Source organism: Sphaeramia orbicularis, chromosome 8, assembly GCF_902148855.1.
Source record: "Sphaeramia orbicularis chromosome 8, fSphaOr1.1, whole genome shotgun sequence".
Classification (NCBI taxonomy): domain Eukaryota; kingdom Metazoa; phylum Chordata; class Actinopteri; order Kurtiformes; family Apogonidae; genus Sphaeramia; species Sphaeramia orbicularis.
The window spans coordinates 4069802-4091890 of record NC_043964.1 but is presented as its reverse complement, the minus strand read 5'-3'; the positions used below and the strand labels follow the sequence as shown (position 1 = coordinate 4091890).

The window sequence follows — 22089 nt, the reverse complement described above, 5'->3', positions numbered from 1 at the left end:
AATTACATTAGATTATATCACATTGTATTTGATTGCATTACATCACATTACATTTGATTATGTTACATTAATTTAGATCAGATTTCATTAGATTAGACTATGTTAGATTACATTACATTAGATTAAGATAGATTTCATTTCATTACATTATGTTAGATTGCATTAGATTAGATCAGATTAGATTAGATTATGTTAGATTTTATTACATTAGATTAGATTAGATTGCATTAGATTATGTTAGATTAAATTAGATTAGATCAGATTAGATTATGATAGATTTCATTACATTAGATTACATTACGTTCAATTATGTTAGATTACATTAGATTAGATTATGCTAGATATCATTACACTACGTTAGATTATGTTAGATTAGATCAGATTAGGTTAGATTATGTTAGATTTGATTACATTAGATTACATTAGATTACATTACGTTAGATGATGTTAGATTAGATCAGATTATATTATGTTAGATTAGATCAGATTAGATTATGTTAGATTTGATTACATTAGATTACATTAGATTACATTACGTTAGATGATGTTAGATTAGATTATGTTAGATTAGATCAGATTATATTAGATTATGTTAGATTAGATCAGATTAGATTAGATTATGTTAGATTAGATTACATTAGATTAGATTATGTTAGATTAGATCAGATTAGATTATGTTAGATTAGATTACATTAGATTACATGACATCAGACAGATCTTTACTGATCCCTTGGTCAGAGCCCTCAGGAAACTGAGGTTCCGACAGCAGCACAACGACTGTACAGTAACTGTAAAAACAGGAGTGAAAAAACAGGCAAGTGCACAACGGAAAGGACTGGTAGAAACAACAAGTAACAAAGTAAATAAAGTATATAAACCTGGATATAATGATATTATAACCTCAGTTATAATATATATAAAACTGGAATTCTTTGGACATTAGTGTCATGTTTCTAATATCCAAGGTTTTGTAAATAATGATTCTCGTGAAAATCTGACCTTCGTCCAAAATTTCCTCTTAAGGCATCAGGACTTTATTTTATGCAAATGTGAGTCAAAAATTTGGCAAAAGACCTAATTATTTAATAATTACTAATGCAATTGTAATAACGACATATGATGCATTTAATTAGAACAAGATCTCACTTCTCTCAAGTTTGAAGAACAGAAATAAATATCAGCTGAGTTTGAAAAACAACTAATATTCCAACCAGAACATTAAAAGGACGATTATACTGAAAATGAGACAGACTATTTCCAAAAGGATGCTGCACATACAAAAGGATTTAAAAAAAGAACAGTTTCAGTCAAATCACAACAAAAACAGTAATCATAGCTGCTGGTCCTGCTGAATCTGGAATATTCAATCATAAAAGCGTACATCCTGTCATTAGTCTGAGTCTATTTTGGGTGAAAATTATTATTTTTTCTTCCAGGTCAGAACCGCAGACTGAAGATGAGGCTGCCGGTGCTTCGGTCAATGCGACGACCTTCACTCTCCAAGGACCAGTTCGAGGGGGTGGTAGTGGATTATCTGCAGGTGAGACGGAGCCAACACGTGGAGCAGGGGTGTCAAACATACAGCCCGGGGGCCAAAACCGGCCCCCCAGGTGGTCCGATCTGGCCCCTGGGATGATTTTAATTCAGGTTCCACATTCAGATCAGTATGAGCTAAAGTGGATCAGACCAGGAATACTATCAGGATAACCTTTAGATAATGACAGTGCTACATTTTTCTCTTTTGTTTTAGTGTGAAAAAAGTAAAATTACACGATGAAAATATTTACATTTACAAACTATCCTTTCACAAAAACTGTAAATAATCTCAACAACCATGATCAACCTGAAATTTCTTAAAAAATATAAGTGGAATTTCAACAATATTCTGCATGAATTTGTGAAATGCAAAAATTACAATGAAGATATTATCAGAATAACCTTTAAATAATAACAACTCTAAATTTTTCTGTTTTTTTTTTGTTTGTTTTGTTTTAATGTGAAAAAACTAAAATTACATGATGAAAATATTTACATGTACAAACTATCCTTTCACAAAAACTGTAAATAATCTCAACAACCATGAACAACCTGAAATTTCTTACAAAATATAAATGGAATTTCAACAATATTCTGCATGACTTTGTGAAATGCAAAAATTACAGTGAAGATATTAACTATCAGAGGTGTCAGAGTCATTGTAGTTCAGGTTCCACATTCACACCAATATGATCTAAAGTGGATCAGACCAGGAAAATTTAACAACTTATAAGAAAATGACAACCACAATTTTTCTTTTTTTTTCACTTAAGTTTTTATTGAAATTTTATAAACACATAATCACCAAAAACTCCAAAAAAACAACCCTACACGACACTACATTCACATTATTCCGTCTTTCCACCATTCCAGGTTCTGTAATCAGTCCGTTTCTTCCCTTTTTTTGTCCATTTGTGCTTCTTGTAGTCGCAGTTTGTGAGTTATTTGTTCCATTGTATATATTCCTTCAATAATTGTGTTCCATTGGTCCTTACAACTACATTTTTCACTTTTAGTGTAAAACAAGCAAAATTATATGAACATTTATACATTAGAAACTGTCCTTTTTACACAAAATGTGAATAACCTGAATAAATATGAATAAAGTGAAATGTTTTAAGGCAATTAAATGCAATTTTAACAATATTCTAAATATTTTCTGTATTTGTATCTGACCTGTAATGCACATGTGTAAATGATAAACTGAGGTGTAATATTGTTAAAATGGCATTTATTTTTCTTCAGAAATGTCAGGGTGTTCATGTTATTCACATGTTTTAAAGGATAGTTTGTAGATTTAACAATTTTCATAATCCAGTTTTATTTTTTCACCGTAAGCCATGGATTGTTGTTTATTTTATTCTTTTTTTTCTTCATTTTAGTCAGTTTTTTTGGGCAATTTTTTTTTATGTTATTTGTTATTTTGTAAATATTTCATTGGTTTTTGTTCATTTAGTTGCTTATTTTGTGTATTTTTCTACATTTTGTTTTCGACTTTATTATTTTTTTCTTCAATTTTGTTCAGTTTGTGGCTTATTTTGTTCACGTTACATATTATTTTGTTGGTTCATTATTAATTATGGTTAATTTTATTGATCACTTTGGCTGTTTTTGTTCATTTTGTAACCACTTTTTGGAGTTCAACCAGGTGTCAAAACGCAGTTGGAAAAAAAGAGCCCAAAACAAACAATTTTCATGATTCAGTTTTACTTTTTCCACTGTAAACCATGGATTGTTGCTTATTTTATTCTTTTTTTAACTTTATTTTAGTCTTTTTTTTTTTTGTAAATTTTTTGTAATGTTATTTATTATTTTGCAAATATTTCATTTGTTTTTGTTCATTTAGTTGCTTATTTTGTGTATTTTTCTACATTTTGTTTTCAATTTTATTATTTTTTTCTTCAATTTTGTTCAGTTTGTGGCTTATTTTGTTCACATTACATATTATTTTGTTGGTTTATTATTAATTCTGGTTAATTTTATTGATCACTTTGGCTGTTTTTGTTCATCTTGTAACTGCTTTCTGAAGTTCAACCAGGTGTCAAAACGCAGCTGGAAAAAAAAGAGCCCAAAACAAACAATTTTCATAATTCAGTTTTACTTTTTCACAGTAAACCATGGAGAAAAAATGTGGAATTTGTATTATTTATAGGTAATTATGTTATTATTTTACTTAAGATCATATTGGGCTGAATGTGGAACCTGAACTAAAATGACTTTGACACCACTGACACTCAAAAGGCTGCATTTACTGTGTATTTATTTAGTTCATATCTTCCAGACGCACAAACCAAAACCATCTGCAGGGTTCAGAGTCTGTAAACTCTTTTCAACCTAAAACGAGGATAGAAAAGGCTTTTCCTGTGTGGTTTTTCTCTGCTTCCACTCTTCACTCACTTTTGTTTAGACACGGTTTGTGTCTGATAAATTACACCTCGTCCACAGAAACTATTTCCTGCCAAATTCCACACCTGAAACTGGACCCGGACCAAGTCAGGGTTTTGTCTTTTGTCTTTGTGTACGTTAACGGAACCGTCTGTTATTATTATATCATAGGATTATAAGTATGGAGAATCTAAAAAAAACACACAGCCGGGCTAAAATGTCTCTGTTTTGTTGATTTATTACCTGAAATGTTATAATAGAATGAGCGTTACCCGGTATCAGAGGTGTAGCAAGAAATATTTTTTTTACACAAGTAAAAGTACAGTCATTATGGTGAACTTGTAAATAAATGACAGTTTAACCCGTAAGGACCCACAGCTACATTTATGTCAGTTCCCAAATTATTATTTTTTCTCTTTTTAACCTTTTTTTTAAGTGATTTATCACCGTTTATTATAATATTGTCCACTGCATTTTGCATTTATCACCTATTTCTATATATTTAATGTACTGATTGTGTATATATCCATAAAAGACTCTTGTTTTAAGTTCAATTATCAATATATTTTGTCTTCTTTTTCTAATCTGTTATAATAAGATGTGAATTTAGGAAAATAAGGGATTTTCACTGGAAAATGCAAAATGGAGAGGATAATATTTTAATAAAATTAGATAAATAACATGTGACAGGTTTGATTTAGTAAAAAATATACTTAGAAGTTACCACAAAAATAGGTGAGGGTCTTTAACGGTTAAACATAGCTAATTAGAATTCCTCAAAATAGGCTTAATCAGGTAAAAGTACAGTTTATAACTAATAATCAATGGCATAAATTAGCAAAAAAAAAAACTTAATTCAAGCCTAATTTTCAGTGTTTGATTCATGTTGATTTATTGCCTAAAATGTTATAATAGAAAACACAGACACATGGGACCATTGCATGTCAGGTCCCAAATGAATTTGTTTCTCTATTTTATCTGTTTTTATGTGATTTATCACTTTTTATTATCGTATTATCCATTTCATTTTGTATTTTTCACTGTAAATCATGCATTTTCCTGTATTTAATTTAGATATTTATGAAGACTCAGAGTACATTCAAAGGTTATTATATCAAAACAAAGAAAACTGAAGAAAAAGTGACTTTTTCAGTGAAATATATCGTTAACTGAACATAAAAACAAGTATCTATAACCTGTCATTTGTCAGACTCCATGGGTTTCATTCATTTGATTTATTATTCTATTCGTTTTTGTTCTTTTTGTTCTTTTTTTTTTTTTTTTTAGATATTTTGTGTATTTTTCTATATTTCGTTGCCTCTTTAATTATTTTTTCTTCAATTTTGTTCAGCTTGTGGTTTATTTTGTTTATTTTATTTATTATTTTGTCGATTTATTATACAGTTGTGTTAATTTTATTCATTACTTTGGCTGTTTTTGTTCATTTTGTTGCTTATTTGATCCTTTTTACTTCATTTTAGTACTTTTTGCTTATTCTTTACACATTATTATTTTGTAGGGTTTATTTTTTTACTTTTTGTTTTTTGTTTGTGTTTTATTTGTTTAAAAACATTATGGATTATGTTCAGTTAATAATATATTTTGTTGAAAAAGTTTTTTTTCTAATCTATAATAATTTTCTAATCTATAATGACCTTTAAATTTAGGAAAATACCTAATTTTCACTGGAAAATGCAAAATGGAGAGGATAACATTTTAATAAATGTCGATAAATAACGTGACAGGTTAGATTTAGTGGAAAATTCACATGGAAGTCATGACAAAAACAGCTATGGGTCTGTAAGGGTTAAATGTAGCTAATAAAATTCTTTAAAATAGGCTTAATCAGGTAAAAGTACAGTTTATAATTAATAATCAATGGTATAAATTAGCAAAAAAAAACTTCAATCAAGCCTAGTTTTCAGTGTTTGACTCATGTTTAACTCCAAACGTCTGTCTTTTTTTTGTAGCCCAACAGTGAGGACGTTCCCCTCAAAGAGTTCCGGATCCCGTCTAAGGAAAGCTGTATGCAGTCTGAGACCGAGGCCCTGATCGAGCAGGACCTGGACCCCCCCTCCCCCGCCGCCCAGTCCTCCACCAAGCGGCGGTCCCTGCTGACGGACCGGCTGGACCCGGGCGCGGCCTTCCCCAGGGGGACGTTACCGCGGAGCTGCTCCAGAGACAGCGTCCGCAGCCTCCGACGGGCATCGTCATTGGACGACATCGACGGCATGAGGGCGGAGTGGAGCGTCCGATCCGGAGACCCCCGAACCAACAGCAGTGAGTTCAGCATCAAATAGAGCAGGAGTGTCAAACTCATTTTAGTTCAGCTCCACATTCAGCTAAATTTGATCTGCAGTGGGCCGACGCAGTGAAATAATAACATGATAATATATAAATAAAGTCAACTCCAAAACTTTTCTCTATGTTTTAGAGCGAAAAAAGTAAATTTACATTATGAAAAGGTTTACATCTACGAACTAACCTTTCATAAGATGTGAATAACATGAACAAACTGAAAAAATAAGTGTAATTTTAACAATATCATGCCTCAGTTTATCATTTACACATATACATTATAACTTACAGATCACAGTGGATCTACAAACACACCAAACATTTAATAACAGCAGAATATTGTTAAAATTGTACTTAATTCTCTTAAGACATTTCAGGTTGTTCACATGTTTCTGCAAAATTATACTTTGTTTTAGTGTAAATACATGAAAATATTTACATTTACAAAGAGAAATATTTGGAGTTGTCATTATTTTTATGTTCTTATGATAGTATTTTACTGTTTTGAATATGGAACCTGAACTAAAAGAACTGTTAATATCTTATTGTAATTTTTGCATTTCACAAATTCATCCCAAGGGACAGACTGGACCGTTTGGCGGGCCGGATTTGGCCCCTGGACCACATGTTTGACACCTGTGAACTAGAGGAACAAACAGAACTGATGCAGGGTGCGATAGTTATTTAACCATTAGATCAGGGGTGTCCAGTCCTGGTCCTCGAGGGCCAGTATCCTGCATGTTTTAGATCAGGGGTGTCCAGTCCTGGTCCTCGAGGGCCAGTATCCTGCATGTTTTAGATCAGGGGTGTCCAGTCCTGGTCCTCGAGGGCCAGTATCCTGCATGTTTTAGATCAGGGGTGTCCAGTCCTGGTCCTCGAGGGCCAGTATCCTGCATGTTTTAGATCAGGGGTGTCCAGTCCTGGTCCTCGAGGGCCAGTATCCTGCATGTTTTAGATCAGGGGTGTCCAGTCCTGGTCCTCGAGGGCCAGTATCCTGCATGTTTTAGATCAGGGGTGTCCAGTCCTGGTCCTCGAGGGCCAGTATCCTGCATGTTTTAGATGTATCCCTGTTCCAACACACCTGGTTCACGTTAGCCCTATCATTAAGCTCTGCAGAAGCCTGATACAGACTATCAGCTGTGCTGGAAGAGGGAAACATTGAAAACATGCAGGATAGCGGCCCTCGAGGACCAGGACTGGACACCCCTGCCTTAGATGCACTAGTGTCTGGACCATGAGGGGGTTGAAATGACCCAGGGCTCTAATTAATGAATTTTTATGACACTCATGGTAAAAATAATCATTTGTATTATATTTTGGTGCAAAAAAGGATGATTTCGTGTTTCAATTATTTTTAATTTTTTTAACATTTTAATCAATCTTAAAATGATTTTTAAAATACTTTAAATCTGGAAAGCAAAGTATATATATCATTAGCCTCATATTAAAAGTTATTATTTCACATTCCAGGTAAAAACATGTTACTGACATCATGCCGTTTACATTTTTAACTTACCTTTTACAGATTTTATGTAACTGTAGTTTTTATATAACCACCCCAAGCTTCCATAGGTGGGTCCAAATGACCCGCATTCATTTACAATGGAATTACATCTGAACCTTTGATTCATTCAACAGACTCACTCATTCACTAAATGGATTATGACAGTGTCTTATTGCTGTTATATATTATATATTATATACTATATCATCAGCCCCATAGCATAGAAGTTGTATTTATTTATTTATTTATTTATTTATTTAACCAAGTAGTGATATCTGCATAAAATAAAGCAGCGATCTTTGAAGAGTAAAGTTATGCAGATATTGCGATTTGGCCAAAAATATGACTTTGGGAATTATGCTATTAGGCTAACGATGTAGTATATAATATATAGTATATAACAGCAGTAGGACATTTGACATGAGTGAGTGAGTCCTCTGGTTTTACTGTAAACGAATCAAAGGTTCAGATGTAAGTCTATTGTAAATGAATGTAGGTCATTTTGACCTAAATATGGAAGCTTGGGGCACTAAAACAAAAACTACAATTTCATAAAATCTATGAAAGGTAAGTTAAAAATGTAATTGTCATGGTGTCAATAATATGTTTTTTAAGGAATACTTGGAATATGAAACAAAAACAACTTCTCATTATAAAGATTTTGACAGAAAACCACCTCAGCGGGTCATTTTGGGTTAAAGACATTTTCTGTTTTCACAGTTCAGCTTCAGTATGTTTCTGTGTGTTTTGGCCATGATAAACTAGTTGTGACATGAGGCAGGAAGGAACAGGGTTCATGAATAATGTATTCAGATACCGTCGTGTTCCACATATTAATGATAACAGTTTGTTTTAAGAGCTTTCATCATTTTAACCTTTGGTACTGGAGATTTTGTCTAACTTAGTTTTTATATTATGCATTATTATAAGCATAAAACACAATTATAAAAGAACACATAAAACCGCTACAAGATTGGATATTCTGTTTTTTTTTTTTTTTTTTTATTAAATATGTGCATTAGGTTTAAAAGGTGAGAAAGGCAAGACAAGGCAGGTTTATTTCTAACGCACATTTCATGTACAAGATAATTCAAAGTGCTTTACATAAAACATAAAAGCATTACAGCAGGGGAAGCAATAAAAAGTATGGGCAAAAAACCCCAAAACAAAACAAAACAAAACACAACAAAAAAAACAGATAAAACTGATAAAACAAAAAAAGGTGATTTTAAAGTCTGTAATATTACTATAATGTACAGTGGTGACCAAAATGTGCTTTGTTTTTGCCTCCAAAACATGATTTAATTTCATAATGTTCATGAAACACACAGATGTTTGCTCTGAGCACAACTAATATCACATGAGTCCTGCTGTTTTAAATCCACTTTAATGTTTCCTTAATGAGCAGGATCGGACTCATGCATTCAACAGATATTCAGTAATAACTCTAATAACTCACTGCAGCGTTAATGTCAAACCTGTTAAAATGAAAACATCCATAAAAACCCAAATCTTATTGGAAGATAAAGTCATTGTAAGTTCTCTCACCATCATCCACTCACAGCATTTTTATTTTTGTGTCTGAAAACAGTCCATAACCCTCTGAGAGGATCCATCTGAGCATGTGCGGCATCTGATGGTTGTTTCAGCAAAGATACACAATCAATCCCCGTGTCAGTGTGTGTGTGTGTGTGTGTGTGTGTGTGTGTGTGGTCCGTTTGTGTGATGAATGCACTGCACAGCTGTTGCTTTCTTCTCTCAGGGGAAATATTTCTGTTGAAAACTATATGTTGTGCAGACACCAGGTCCAATCAGCCTTCGTTCTTCTGGATCCTGTGCCCGTCTGTCACAGTTATTTCAGTTTGTTTGTCTTCTTTCTGTCTTTGATGGACATGAGAAAATCTGGGGTGTTTCAGGCGACATATTGGTATTTAACGTGTTGTTTTTGTGTCTTGAAGTTTGAGCTAGATTTAAGCAGTGGCAGTATTACAATTTACATGACTTATATTTATATTTGTATTACAGTTCATACACTCGGCATCAATGAAAACTTTAAACTGATATTAAAAAATGTTGGTTGCTTAATAATACTATTTTTTCAACCCACTAATGACATCATGACCTGCTGCCCCCCCCTCAAAAAAAAAAAAAATTCGGACTGGGGGGTTGGGTATTCCCACCTGAAAACAAATTTGTGACAGGGAGGGGGGGGTTTCTTTACGTAGGTGGAGTGCCGCCCCCATTGTGTGACACTGTTATAGTCCAACCACTTCCATTTCCTCATTGGGGGGGGGGGGGGGTCTGCTGTATCTCCTTTGTAAGGCAAGGCAGGTTTATTTCTATAGCATATTTCATGTACAAGACAATTCACAGTACTTTACATAAAACATTAAAAGCATTAGAGCAGAAGCAATAAAAAGTATAGCATGAGAAAAACAAACAAACAAAAAAGATAAAACAGATAAAAAGATAAAAACTTTTAGCTTAAAAGAAACAGTGCAGATCTGAACTGATGAATGAAAACTCTATTCAAATGCGGCTGAGAACAGGTGGGTCTTTAACCTGGAAGCAGTCGTAGTAATAGCCAGTGAGTCCATGATTTTTCGGCCATTTTTTCTCCTCCCGTCCTGTTCTGTTACTGTTAAATACCTGTTGGTCTGTTAATCCTATCAATCCATGTAAATAACTGTTGCAAAATGCAGTTTGTCCTCTTTTCATGGTCATCAGATGTGACTCACTTTTTCACAGATATCACATGTATAAACTGTTAAGATGCTTCTATAGTTTGTACTTTTCTTCTGTGAGGGCTGGATGATGTGGACAGAATGAGACACGATGATCTGTTTATGATCTGCTTATCCAAGATGGCCGCCGTGGTGCAGTCACACAGTCTGGAAGGTTCTGTGTGTTTGCCACAAAAACACTTTAAAAACCTTAAAATACTGTAGCTTTTGCCATCAGCCGATCTGTTACTTGCTTTTGTATCTCTTTATTTGCTGCTGTGCCCAACATTTCCACGAAAAAAGGTTAAAACAGTGACCAAGTCCTCCATCCACTAAAGGAGAGTCAGCGCCTCCTCTGGGCCTCATCCCCTGGAAAACATGAACAGTCACTGTCTTCTAAACCTGTCATGGGAACTGAACACCTTTTGTTGAAACTGCTTCTTGCTGGAGATGTTGAAATAAACCCAGGACTGTTGTCACAGAATATAAACTACCTGGATGCTAGGCTACCGTAGCTACGTTCATCACTAATGGAGTTAACTCCACTGTTACCTGCACTAGCTTTACTGTTACCTAGGCTAGCTTTACTGTTACCTGGACTAGCTTTACTGTTACCTGGACTAGCTTTACTGTTACCTGGGCTAGCTTTACTGTTACCTGGGCTAGCTTTACTGTTACCTAGGCTAGCTTTACTGTTACCTGGACTAGCTTTACTGTTACCTAGGGTAGCTTTTCTGTTACCTAGGCTAGCTTTACTGTTACCTGGACTAGCTTTACTGTTACCTAGGGTAGCTTTTCTGTTACCTGGACTAGCTTTACTGTTACCTGGACTAGCTTTACTGTTACCTGGGCTAGCTTTACTGTTACCTGGGCTAGCTTTACTGTTACCTGGACTAGCTTGACTGTTACCTGGGCTAGCTTTACTGTAACCTAGGCTAGCTTTACTGTTACCTGGACTAGCTTTACTGTTACCTGGGCTAGCTTTACTGTTACCTGGGCTAGCTTTACTGTTACCTGGACTAGCTTTACTGTTACCTGGACTAGCTTTACTGTTACCTGGACTAGCTTGACTGTTACCTGGGCTAGCTTTACTGTTACCTGGACTAGCGTGACTGTTACCTGGGCTAGCTTTACTGTTACCTGGACTAGCTTGACTGTTACCTGGGCTAGCTTTACTGCTACCTAGGCTAGCTTTACTGTTACCTGGACTAGCTTGATGGTTACCTGGGCTAGCTTTACTGTTACCTGGACTAGCTTTACTGTTACCTGGGCTAGCTTTACTGTTACCTGGGCTAACTTTACTGTTACCTGGACTAGCTTTACTGTTACCTGGGCTAGCTTTACTGTTACCTAGGCTAGCTTTACTGTTACCTGGACTAGCTTTACTGTAACCTAGGCTAGCTTTACTGTTACCTGGACTAGCTTTACTGTTACCTAGGGTAGCTTTTCTGTTACCTGGACTAGCTTTACTGTTACCTGGACTAGCTTTACTGTTACCTGGACTAGCTTTACTGTTACCAGGGCTAGCTTTACTGTAACCTAGGCTAGCTTTACTGTTACCTGGACTAGCTTTACTGTTACCTAGGGTAGCTTTTCTGTTACCTGGACTAGCTTTACTGTTACCTGGGCTAGCTTTACTGTTACCTGGACTAGCTTTACTGTTACCTGGGCTAGCTTTACTGTAACCTAGGCTAGCTTTACTGTTACCTGGACTAGCTTTACTGTTACCTGGGCTAGCTTTACTGTTACCTGGACTAGCTTTACTGTTACCTGGGCTAGCTTTACTGTAACCTAGGCTAGCTTTACTGTTACCTGGACTAGCTTTACTGTTACCTGGGCTAGCTTTACTGTTTACGATGCTATTGCTGTTTTAGAAAAAAAAAAAGAAAAAAAAAACGGACAAATCTGTTTACTGGTTAATATATTCATTGAAGAAGAAATAATGTGAATATTTCAATGTATTTCTTTAAAGTTTATGTGTAATGTTGTTTCTTCTGACCTGCCTGTGGATGGAAAGTAGCCTTAAGCTAATTCTGGCATATTTACATTTGCGTGCGCATTAATATGCACTGTCCCTTTAAATAAATGAATTAACAGCCAGCAACCTGGATTTATTTATGTAATGGTTTTATCAGGCTACAGGGGATTTTTGTTGGTTTTTGACGGTAGAACTCTGCATTTTTGTATAATTTTCTGTACCGTTTGTTATCGAATATTTACTATATTGCTGTTTTAGACTAAAAAAAAAAAGAAACACGAGACAAATCTGTTTGCTAATTAATATATTTATTGAAGAAGAAATAATGTGAATATTTCAATGTATTTCTTCATACTTTACAGTAAATACATAGTTCAGATATTTGAGCAGAATCATAAAAATAAGTAGAAGGTTTGTGATTTATCAAATGGATTGACTGGATTTCAACTTCAGTAAATTTAATCAGAATATATTTTAATACGTGATGAATTATTTCAATATATTTGGCCTTAAATATTATCATAAAACCTCTTTCTGAGCTGATGTGAAAATAATTACAGTGTTTATAATAATTACATATGGGTCTGCTACAAGCAAACAGAAAACATTTAATATTTAATGATTTTTCTCATTTAAAATGAAGACAGTATATGACTGTTCATTACAGTTGATGAACATAATCTTTATTGTCACTGGTATTATTGAATATTGAATTCTCCTGAACACCTCTGTCATTTAAACGTATAGAAATCAATCACATAATGGAAACACATTCACAATCACCACAGTTTTAACTAAAGTTAACATTAAAACACCATCATTATCAATGAATTAAATAACAGTGCATCTGAATCTGTCAAACCCGTATTATTATCACCACAAATATTAGTGTTTAAGATTAATCCAAATTAAAACAGTTTACATCATCACTAAGTTTATTGACACCTGTAAATCAGAGAAAATCAGTACATTTGATGAATTTCTTACTCAGTGTCGACAGGAGTGATGATCAGAGGAGCAGAGTTTGGACCTCCGTCATTCATACATGGACTGAAGTATGGGAGGAGTTTATCATTGAAGCTGCAGCCAATGAAGGAGTAGATGAGAACTGAAGAATCCACGTCATAAAAGGAGACCAGACCCTCCTCATAATCCACAAACACCCCCACCTTTTTAGGAACAGACTTTAGAGACAGACGGACAGAAGGACGAGCAAGAGCTTTGTATTCATTTCCATTTCTCAACCAGATGGTCTAGTATCCGTTCTGAGGACTTAATGGTTGCTTTTCTTTTCTGTTGATGGACTCTCGGGCCACTCCTAAATCCCATTTAGTCTTTCCTTTGACCTGAACTTCGAAGTAAAACCTGCCTGAAGAGAAACTCTGCTTCGCTAAGATGGAACAACACTGAGTAAATCTCTGTGGTTTGTCTGGAAGGTTCTTCTCCTCATCACCATCATGAACCTGTTTTCCATCATCAGACAGGATGAGGTAAGGACTTGCTGTATCTGGATCCAGTGTCAGATCCACTTCATACTGTTGGACTCTCTTCAGTTCAGCTTTAACCACTATCTTCTTCTTCTCTTCTGTGAGTTTGTCCTCCAGCTGAGACACTGCTCTCACCACAGTCCCCTCATATGATGGTGGACAGACGCTGACCTTTGTCCAGGTCTTCATAGATGGAGCAGCTTTGACACATGTGAACCTCTGGACAAAGTGAAGGTGGTCTTCAGAGCCTGAGAGCTGCTCCACCTCAGTGCTTCTCTTCTCCAGCTCACAGATTTCCTGTTCCAGCTCTTTGATGAAGTCTTTAGCCTGTTTCTCAGTGGTCCTCATCTTTTTTTGGATCTCCTCTAAGAGCTGGTTCAGACCTCTCTGAACAGACTCCATCACAGCAGTGAAGACCTTCACACCTTCTGCTGTCTGTCTGTCTGCAGCGTTCTTACTGAGCTCCACTGACCATTGGATCTCCTGGATCTTCAGTCGTCTCTCCTGGATCATCTGCTGAGTTTCAGCCTCTGTCTTCTTCAGCTCTGGCTTCTGTTCTTCATATTCATCTTTCAGAGGAACAAACTCATGGTTCTTGTGGTCTACAACAGGACAGAACAAACAGATACATGTGTTGTCAGTTTTACAGAACAGCTCCAGAGGTTTCTCGTGTTTCCTACACATCCTGTCTTCCAGGTTCTCCACAGGGTGGATCAGCTGATGTCTTTTCAGTGCTGGGACTGCCAGATGAGGTTCCACATGAGTCTGACAGTAGGAGGTCAGACACACCAGGCAGGACTTCAGGGCCTTCAGTTTGGGTTCAGTGCAGACGTCACAGGGAACTTCTCCTGGTTTGGCAGCTTCTTTGTCTGAACTGCAGATGTTTGGTTCATGTTGAGCTTCATGTCTGAACTGAGCCACTATCTCTGAGATGAACGTGTTGATGTACAACTCAGGTCTTGGTTCAAAAGCTTTTTTACACATGGGACACTTATATGGGACATTAACCCTCCAGTGTTCAGAGATGCAGGATTTGCAGAAGTTGTGTCCACATGGTATTGTGACTGGATCAGTGAAGACATCCAGACAGATGGAACACAGGAACTGATCTTCAGATCGGACACGACCGGCAGCAGCCATATCTATGGACCAGCAGAACATACACATCAATGAAATATTTGGAATTATATAATTAGTGTTTATGATTATGTGATCACTTATAGTAAGGAGACTGAAAAGTCATTTATGGTCTTCAGATAAGTGTGACTGGTCAGTCACATGCCTCTACAGCAGTGATAAAAATCCATGGCGTCAGTCCAATACTTTGACTTTGAAACATTCTGGAAGTTCATTGAAGTGTAGAAAATGTTAGTTGCCGCTTTTCCATTGACCCTCAAATTGTGCGACTATAACTTAAGCATAAAAATTTGCCAAAACTCTCATTTTTCAATGAAAAGTTTTTGTACATGTCAGAGGTGGTTTTTTGGGTGGAGCGAAATTGGTATATCACTGTTAACATGTTCTTTTATTGGAAGCTCCAGAGATGAGTCTGGATTTGTTTCGGTCTCAAAGTTGACAAAATGTATTCTGATCACAAATAAGATGGACACTCAGCGCTGAGGACTCAAAGAACAATGAGTCCTGAACATAAGATGAATTGTACATTTATTCTCCCTGTGGATGGGTTCACCCGTACAAATGGGTTGGTCTTTAACTTAGAGTTATCTAAATAGGTCAAGGAGAGGTTTACGCCAACAATAACTTTACTTATTATCACCTATGTTTGACAACACTATGTCTGTGAATATGTGTGTTTAAACGTGTAACTAAAGGAAAAATAGAAGATAATTAACTCGTACAGATACAGATGTTTCCAATCTTAACAAGCTTAACATACTGACCAAAATATTTAAACTAGAACAGAGTTAAACATAAACCCTGGTCACAAAGAACTCATCACTAACGTTATTGAAATAAAACAGATTAAATAAATGAATCCGATGTTAAAACATTAATAACTAACTAATAAAACAGCTCATTCTAATACTTCAATATCTGAATTAAAATAATATTTCATCATGCAAAACTGCAATGGAAAGACCTTTTTCCTCAACTAGAGTCACATGAACAAAGAAAACTAGATGTTGAGCTTGTGTGACCAGTAATACCTACAGACTGCTCCTGATCAAGTCATGATAATTTTATAATAGTGAGCAAATACTACTGACCAGTGTTGGGTAAATTACTTTTAAAAAGTAATCAGTTATAGTTACTTTCCCAAAAAAGTAATTGAATTAGTAACTGAATTACTCCTTCATAAATGTAATTACTTACCAGGGAAAGTAATTACTGCTTCATTTTTTTGAAAAACCTTCAAATATATAAAAGAATTGGAATTTTCGAGTGTGTTTCACGGGCCAGTTGCACAGAGTAGAACAGCATAGAAGGGTACTTCATTTAACTTCATCTATCTATCTATCTATCTATCTATCTATCTATCTATCTATCTATCTATCTATCTATCTATCTATCTATCTATCTATCTATATGTATAACATAACATTTTTTCAGTCGTTAATATCTCCTCCTCCCTGATACAGTGGTAAATGTCTTCAGTCCACTTGGTCGGACTCTCACTGACAACTCCTCCCAAAACTCCTAAAATTAGCTGCTCATAAAGCTGCGTTCAAGTGAATGGGGTGTGCTGCGGCAAACTCAAACTCGGAGATGTCATTAATTGTTCATGTGAAGGCAGCATGGACACCTCAGACTCATGGGGCACACAGATGATGCATGAAGGCAGCGTGGGCAATTTGAATATAAGAGCAGCTCACAACTGGGAATCGGTTCGTATCATTCACTTAAAAGAGCCGTTCAAAAGACTCGACTCGTCCGCAAACGTTGCATCTCTAATAACTGCCTGAGCAAGCCAGGATGGATAATAGCTGTTAGATATTAGTGCATTATAACATGCCACATTTCTCTGTCGGTAGGGATAACAGCGTTGTAACGTTTCAGATAGTAATTAATTAGATTACGCGTTACTGGAAAACAATTTAATGCCGTTATCACCAACACTGCTACTGACAGACTTTTGGGTAAAGAGTCATCTTACATTTCACTGTTTCTAAAATATGGTGTTTTTCTGGACACACCAGGGAACCAAATCATTTCTTAATTTATTACCAGATAGAGGGGTAATATATAATAAAAATAATGAATATATCTGTAAATCAACATGATATTTATGTTTGTCGCCATGTTTATGGAATGACTTCTCATGTCATCTCGCGATGATAAAATTACAAATTATTGCATTTGTGGTTTAATGGAAAAACCAACATCACACACTTATGTTTTTGCGACATTTGGCAAATATCTGTAAAGTTTTGTGCAGATATCCGATGGAAAAGCTACGAGTGGAAACAAAACCAGGAAGAGACGTCCAGCCAAAGTCCAGACCATCTAAAGGACATGGGCTGTTATAATTTAGAATATATGTAAATCCTGTTGGTTTATCCATGTGGTTCAGAGCGGTACGAACCATTTCAGGAGAGTTAGTGTTAAATGAATAGAGTTGTATTTGTGTGTTTGGAGTTGAAGTGTGGTGTTGAAGCTCAGTTGGACTCACCGCTGTTTGTTCGAGACTCTGCAGAGACTTTAAACAGATCTGATGAAGTCAGTTTAAGGTTTGTTCGGTGGTTCCACAGACACGTCTGCAGCTCTGCTCACACTGTGTATAACTTTCACTTTCATGTCTGGGCAATGATTGTTGTTCTGTTGAATGTGGCTCCGCCTCCGATCTGTTTCCTGGTTGATGTGATGGTAAAATCCAAGTGTTTTATCACAGAGAACAGATCACATGTAGAAGGGTTATGGTTCCTTAAATACATGTGTGGAAGTGGGGATGTTTAGAAACAGCAGTCAGAGCCAAGGTTATAACAGTTTGGGATTTTTCATTATACTTTAGTTTTATTTAGTTTTGGCTTTTTTTTCTCTAATTCAGTTAGTTTTGATTAGTTTTTAGAGCAGGTTTGATAGTTTTTATTAGTTTTCGTTATTTTCTAAACACTTAGTTTTAGTTTCTTTTTATCTTTTCTCTTCTTCTCTGTCGTCGTATTCAAATAAATCCCAGACAGGACTCTACTGCTTTCTCCCAACTTTAGTCTCCATGTTTCCAGGTAGAGTGGGGACCAGAAGACGACTGGAAACCACAAGTGACCACAAGTGATGGACCGTTAAATATCATATGGTGCCAGCAGATAAAATTGTTTGAGGGAAATACATTGATTTTATATCAATCTGATATTGACAAAGATGAAAACGAAGGGAATTTTATCCATAATTTTTATATGTTTTAGTTAGTTTTGTAAGCACACGATACAGTTTCAGTTAGTTATCGTTTTCTTCTTTTAATTATAGTATTTGTTTATTTCAGTTAATGAAAATATTTTTACAATTCTAGTTTTCGTCATTTCGTTAGTTTTCATTAACAATAATGATCTTGGTCAGAACATTATCTGTCCAGTCAGCTGTTGAACCTGCAGTTTAGGTTCTAAAATATGAACAGGATCCATTTATTAGTGGACAGTTCACATGAATGAACACGTCTGGTACTGAACCGGTTTTCCATGACTGTCTTTGATCATTAATGTTGATTCACATGAGTTGTTTCTGTGTCAATCTCATGGACTTCAGGCCTGTTGTTCCTGTGTGTTTTGCTCTATCTAGTGTTTGTCTGGTGGCGTAAATATGCAGAATGTTGTCAGGTTTCGGGACACGTACGTGAATATTTACTCAGTATTGGTGCTTGTACCTAGTATGACTACAGCTGTCATAAACAAAAAGAGAAAACTAACACAAATATATGACAAAAGTCTGACTTAGAAAAGAAAAGTCAATCTGTTCTCACACAAAAGGAAGAGTTAGAGTCAAACCTTAAACATTTGGACAAAGCAATACTTTTCTATCTGTTAACAAAGATTTAATATTGAGAAAAAGTAGCTGTTTTTTGTGAATTTGAAATTGAGTCTTTAGAACGCTTGTTTTTTGTTCTGCACATATGCCAGGACATTTTGGATGGCATTTCAAGACTGGAGATCTGAAAAGGACACTCATTCGTATAGTACTGTACTACAGTATAGTATAAAGACATTACATTTGGAGTTATAATGAAAAACAAAAAATGAGAAATGATGTACAACACTTTAAGTATTATTGTTAAACAATTTATCCACAGATGTAGATTTATGTAGAGCACACACTGATCTCATTTTATATAAATGAAATAACAAACTTAAAAAAAAAAACACTGAAATATGTAAGAACTAAACAAGCCTTGATTGTATGTGAAAATTTGAATGTAGTGATATCTGATTAGACCTCTGACTTTATTTTATTTATTTTTTTGCTTTATATAACTGTACTTATAGAAGGAAAAAGGATATCAATAATTATAAATATATAGGAATAAAAACACAGGAAGCTATGATTGCATTAAAAATGACTTAATGATACAGAACTGGGAGACCATTTACAAAGAAAAAGATACTGATAAAGTATATGAGGAATTTGTAAATATATTAAACTTGTTATATGATAAAAAATTGTCCTATAAAGCAAATTTAAAAATATACATGAGCATACAAATAGTCTGTGGGTCACTAAGGGGCTGCAAAATGCCTGCAACAAGAAAAAAAGATCATACAGACAATTTGTAAAGCACAGAACCACAGAGGCAGAGGAAAATATAAAAAAATATAAAAATAAATTAACTAACATTATGAGGACATGTAAGGAAGAATATTATAATAAATTATTGGAAAAAAATAAAAAATAACATTAAAGGTATATGGAATGTTCTGAGAAAAGAATCCAAAAACACAAATTAACCAGAATACTTCAGTGAAAATGACCAGACCATTAATAATATAGAAAAGGGGGTGAATGGTTTTAACAGATTCTTCGTAAATGTGGGACCAGAATTAGCAACAAAAATAAAGGAATCAGAGACAACAGAATGTGGAGGTGCAGAAGATTTGGGGGATAGAAACCCAGACACAGTTTTTCTAGGAGCAGTTAATGAAAAAGAATGTACTAAGTACAATGATCGATGTAAAACCAAAAATAAATTCAGTCATTCATTTTATTTTATTTCAGTTTATTTTGTTTTTTTCTATAATGTTCTATACAAATGCTGTTCAGTTTAAGTTTGATGTTGATGCTCAGTCTGGGAAAAAATAGTGTTTCTCTGTGGAAATCTTTAGAATGTGTGGCCAGATTTTGATTTAAAAAGTTGAGGAGAAAAAAAAAAGAAAACAACTAGAAAAGCACTTGGAGAGCGCAGACCTCCGCCACGGCAGATCAGTAACGTAAAACTATACGACACTTTTTCCTCCTTATTTCCGTTCATGTTTTCCCTCTTTGCCCTTTTGTCTGGTGCTGCAGATCTGAAGCCCAGTACCCTGAACTCCACGTCAGACTCAGACCTGATGAGACACCGAGCCATCGGACGCATCCCTCAGGTCACCCTCACCTTCGGCTCGGACCGGATGAGACCCCCCTCACCCACCGAGATCGAGATCATCGCACCCAGCAAGATTAAAGACCGAACCCAGAACGTCACCGAGAAGGTCACTCAGGTCACACAGGTGAGACAGGAAATTATCCGACTTCATGAAAAGATTCACTAAGATTCAACATTTTTTCCTCTAAACCAAGTTCCATATTCAGTCTAATCTGATCTGAAGTGGGTCAGACCAGTAAAATAAAAACATAATAACCTATAAATATTAACAGTTACACATTTTTGTCCATGTTTTAGAGTGAAAAAGTAAAACTGAATCATGGGAATGTTTAAATTGACAAACTATTTTTAAAAAATATGAATAACATGAACAACCTGAAATGTCAGTAGAAAAAATAAGTGCAATTTTAACAATATTCTGTCTCAGTTTATAATTTACACATGTACATTGCAACTTACAGATCACAGTGGATCTACAAATACACAAAACATTTAGTAACAGAAAGAATATTGGTAAAACTGCATGTAATTGTGTTGTCAGAATGTACGTCAATAAGAGATTTAGGATGCTGAACATGAACTGGAACACACTGAACAACAAGTGTTTGAATTTGGTCCCAGTAGTTTTAGTTTTGGGTTTCTTTTTGAAAAATAAATCAGTCCAGCTGTGTTTTGGCACCTGGTTGAACTCCAAAAAGCAGTTACAAAATGAACAAAAACAGCCAAAGTGATCAATAAAATGAACAAAAATGAATAATAAACCAGCAAAATAATAAGTAACATGAACAAAATAAGCCACAAACTGAACAAAATTGAAAAAAAAATTAATAAAATCGAAAGCAAAATGTAGAAAAATAAAATTAGCAACTAAAGGAATAAAAATGAATAAAATATTTACAAAATAATAAATAACTTGTAAAAAAAAAATTGTCCAAAAAAAGTCTAAAATGAAGTTAAAAAAATAAAAAATAAAATAAGCAATAAGTATTTGAATTTTGACCCAGTAGTTTTTGTTTTAGGCTCTTTTTTTGACACCTGTTTAACTCCAAAAAGCAGTTACACGGTCAAAACTCAATAAAGTAAAAAAGTAAAAAAAAAAAAAAAAAAAAGGAAAATCACCACAACACTGTAAACAACAGTAAAAACAAACCAAAAAAATGACAAGGAAAACAGTGTAAAAAAACAACAAAAAACCAAACCTTCCATTTTTATAGTGAGTCGGTCTCACTCACTGCTCTGTGTTTTACCCCCCATTCCACAGGTGGCAGGGGGTGAACTGAGCATGTTCAGATGTCTATGGAAAGAACAAGGTCTATTCTATCAACACAATTTGAAATTTTTTGTATTGAGCAAACGGTTGAATTTTTATGAATATTTAAAATAAATCATACACTCAGAACGCTCACCAGTGACACATCAGGGGTTAAAGGGTTAAAGCTGGACTCTCAAACTCATTTTCCTTCAGGTTCCACATTCAGCCCAATTTGATCTCCAGTGGGCCGGACCAGTAAAATAATAACAGAATAACATATAAATAATGACAACTTTAAATTTTTGTCTTTGTTATGGTGTAAAGAAAAAAAACATTAAATTATGAAAATACGTACTTTTATAATCTATCCAGACAAAAAAAATGTGAATAACCTGAAAAA

General features: G+C 34.9%; 1 protein-coding gene and 1 pseudogene across 2 annotated transcripts in view; one reads left to right on the top strand and one right to left on the bottom strand.

Annotated features, from left to right (window-relative positions):
• The window catches only part of kcnh6a (potassium voltage-gated channel, subfamily H (eag-related), member 6a), an 89477-nt gene that overhangs the window by 22180 nt on the left and 45208 nt on the right, over window positions 1-22089 (top strand). For both annotated transcript variants that reach the window (XM_030141114.1, XM_030141113.1), the window contains exons 4-6: window positions 1437-1540; window positions 5892-6201; window positions 20359-20561. In XM_030141114.1, coding sequence (XP_029996974.1) covers window positions 1437-1540; window positions 5892-6201; window positions 20359-20561 — 617 coding nt within the window. The remainder of the gene's footprint in view (window positions 1-1436; window positions 1541-5891; window positions 6202-20358; window positions 20562-22089) is intronic.
• Window positions 12759-17652, bottom strand: LOC115424033 (nuclear factor 7, brain-like; annotated as a pseudogene).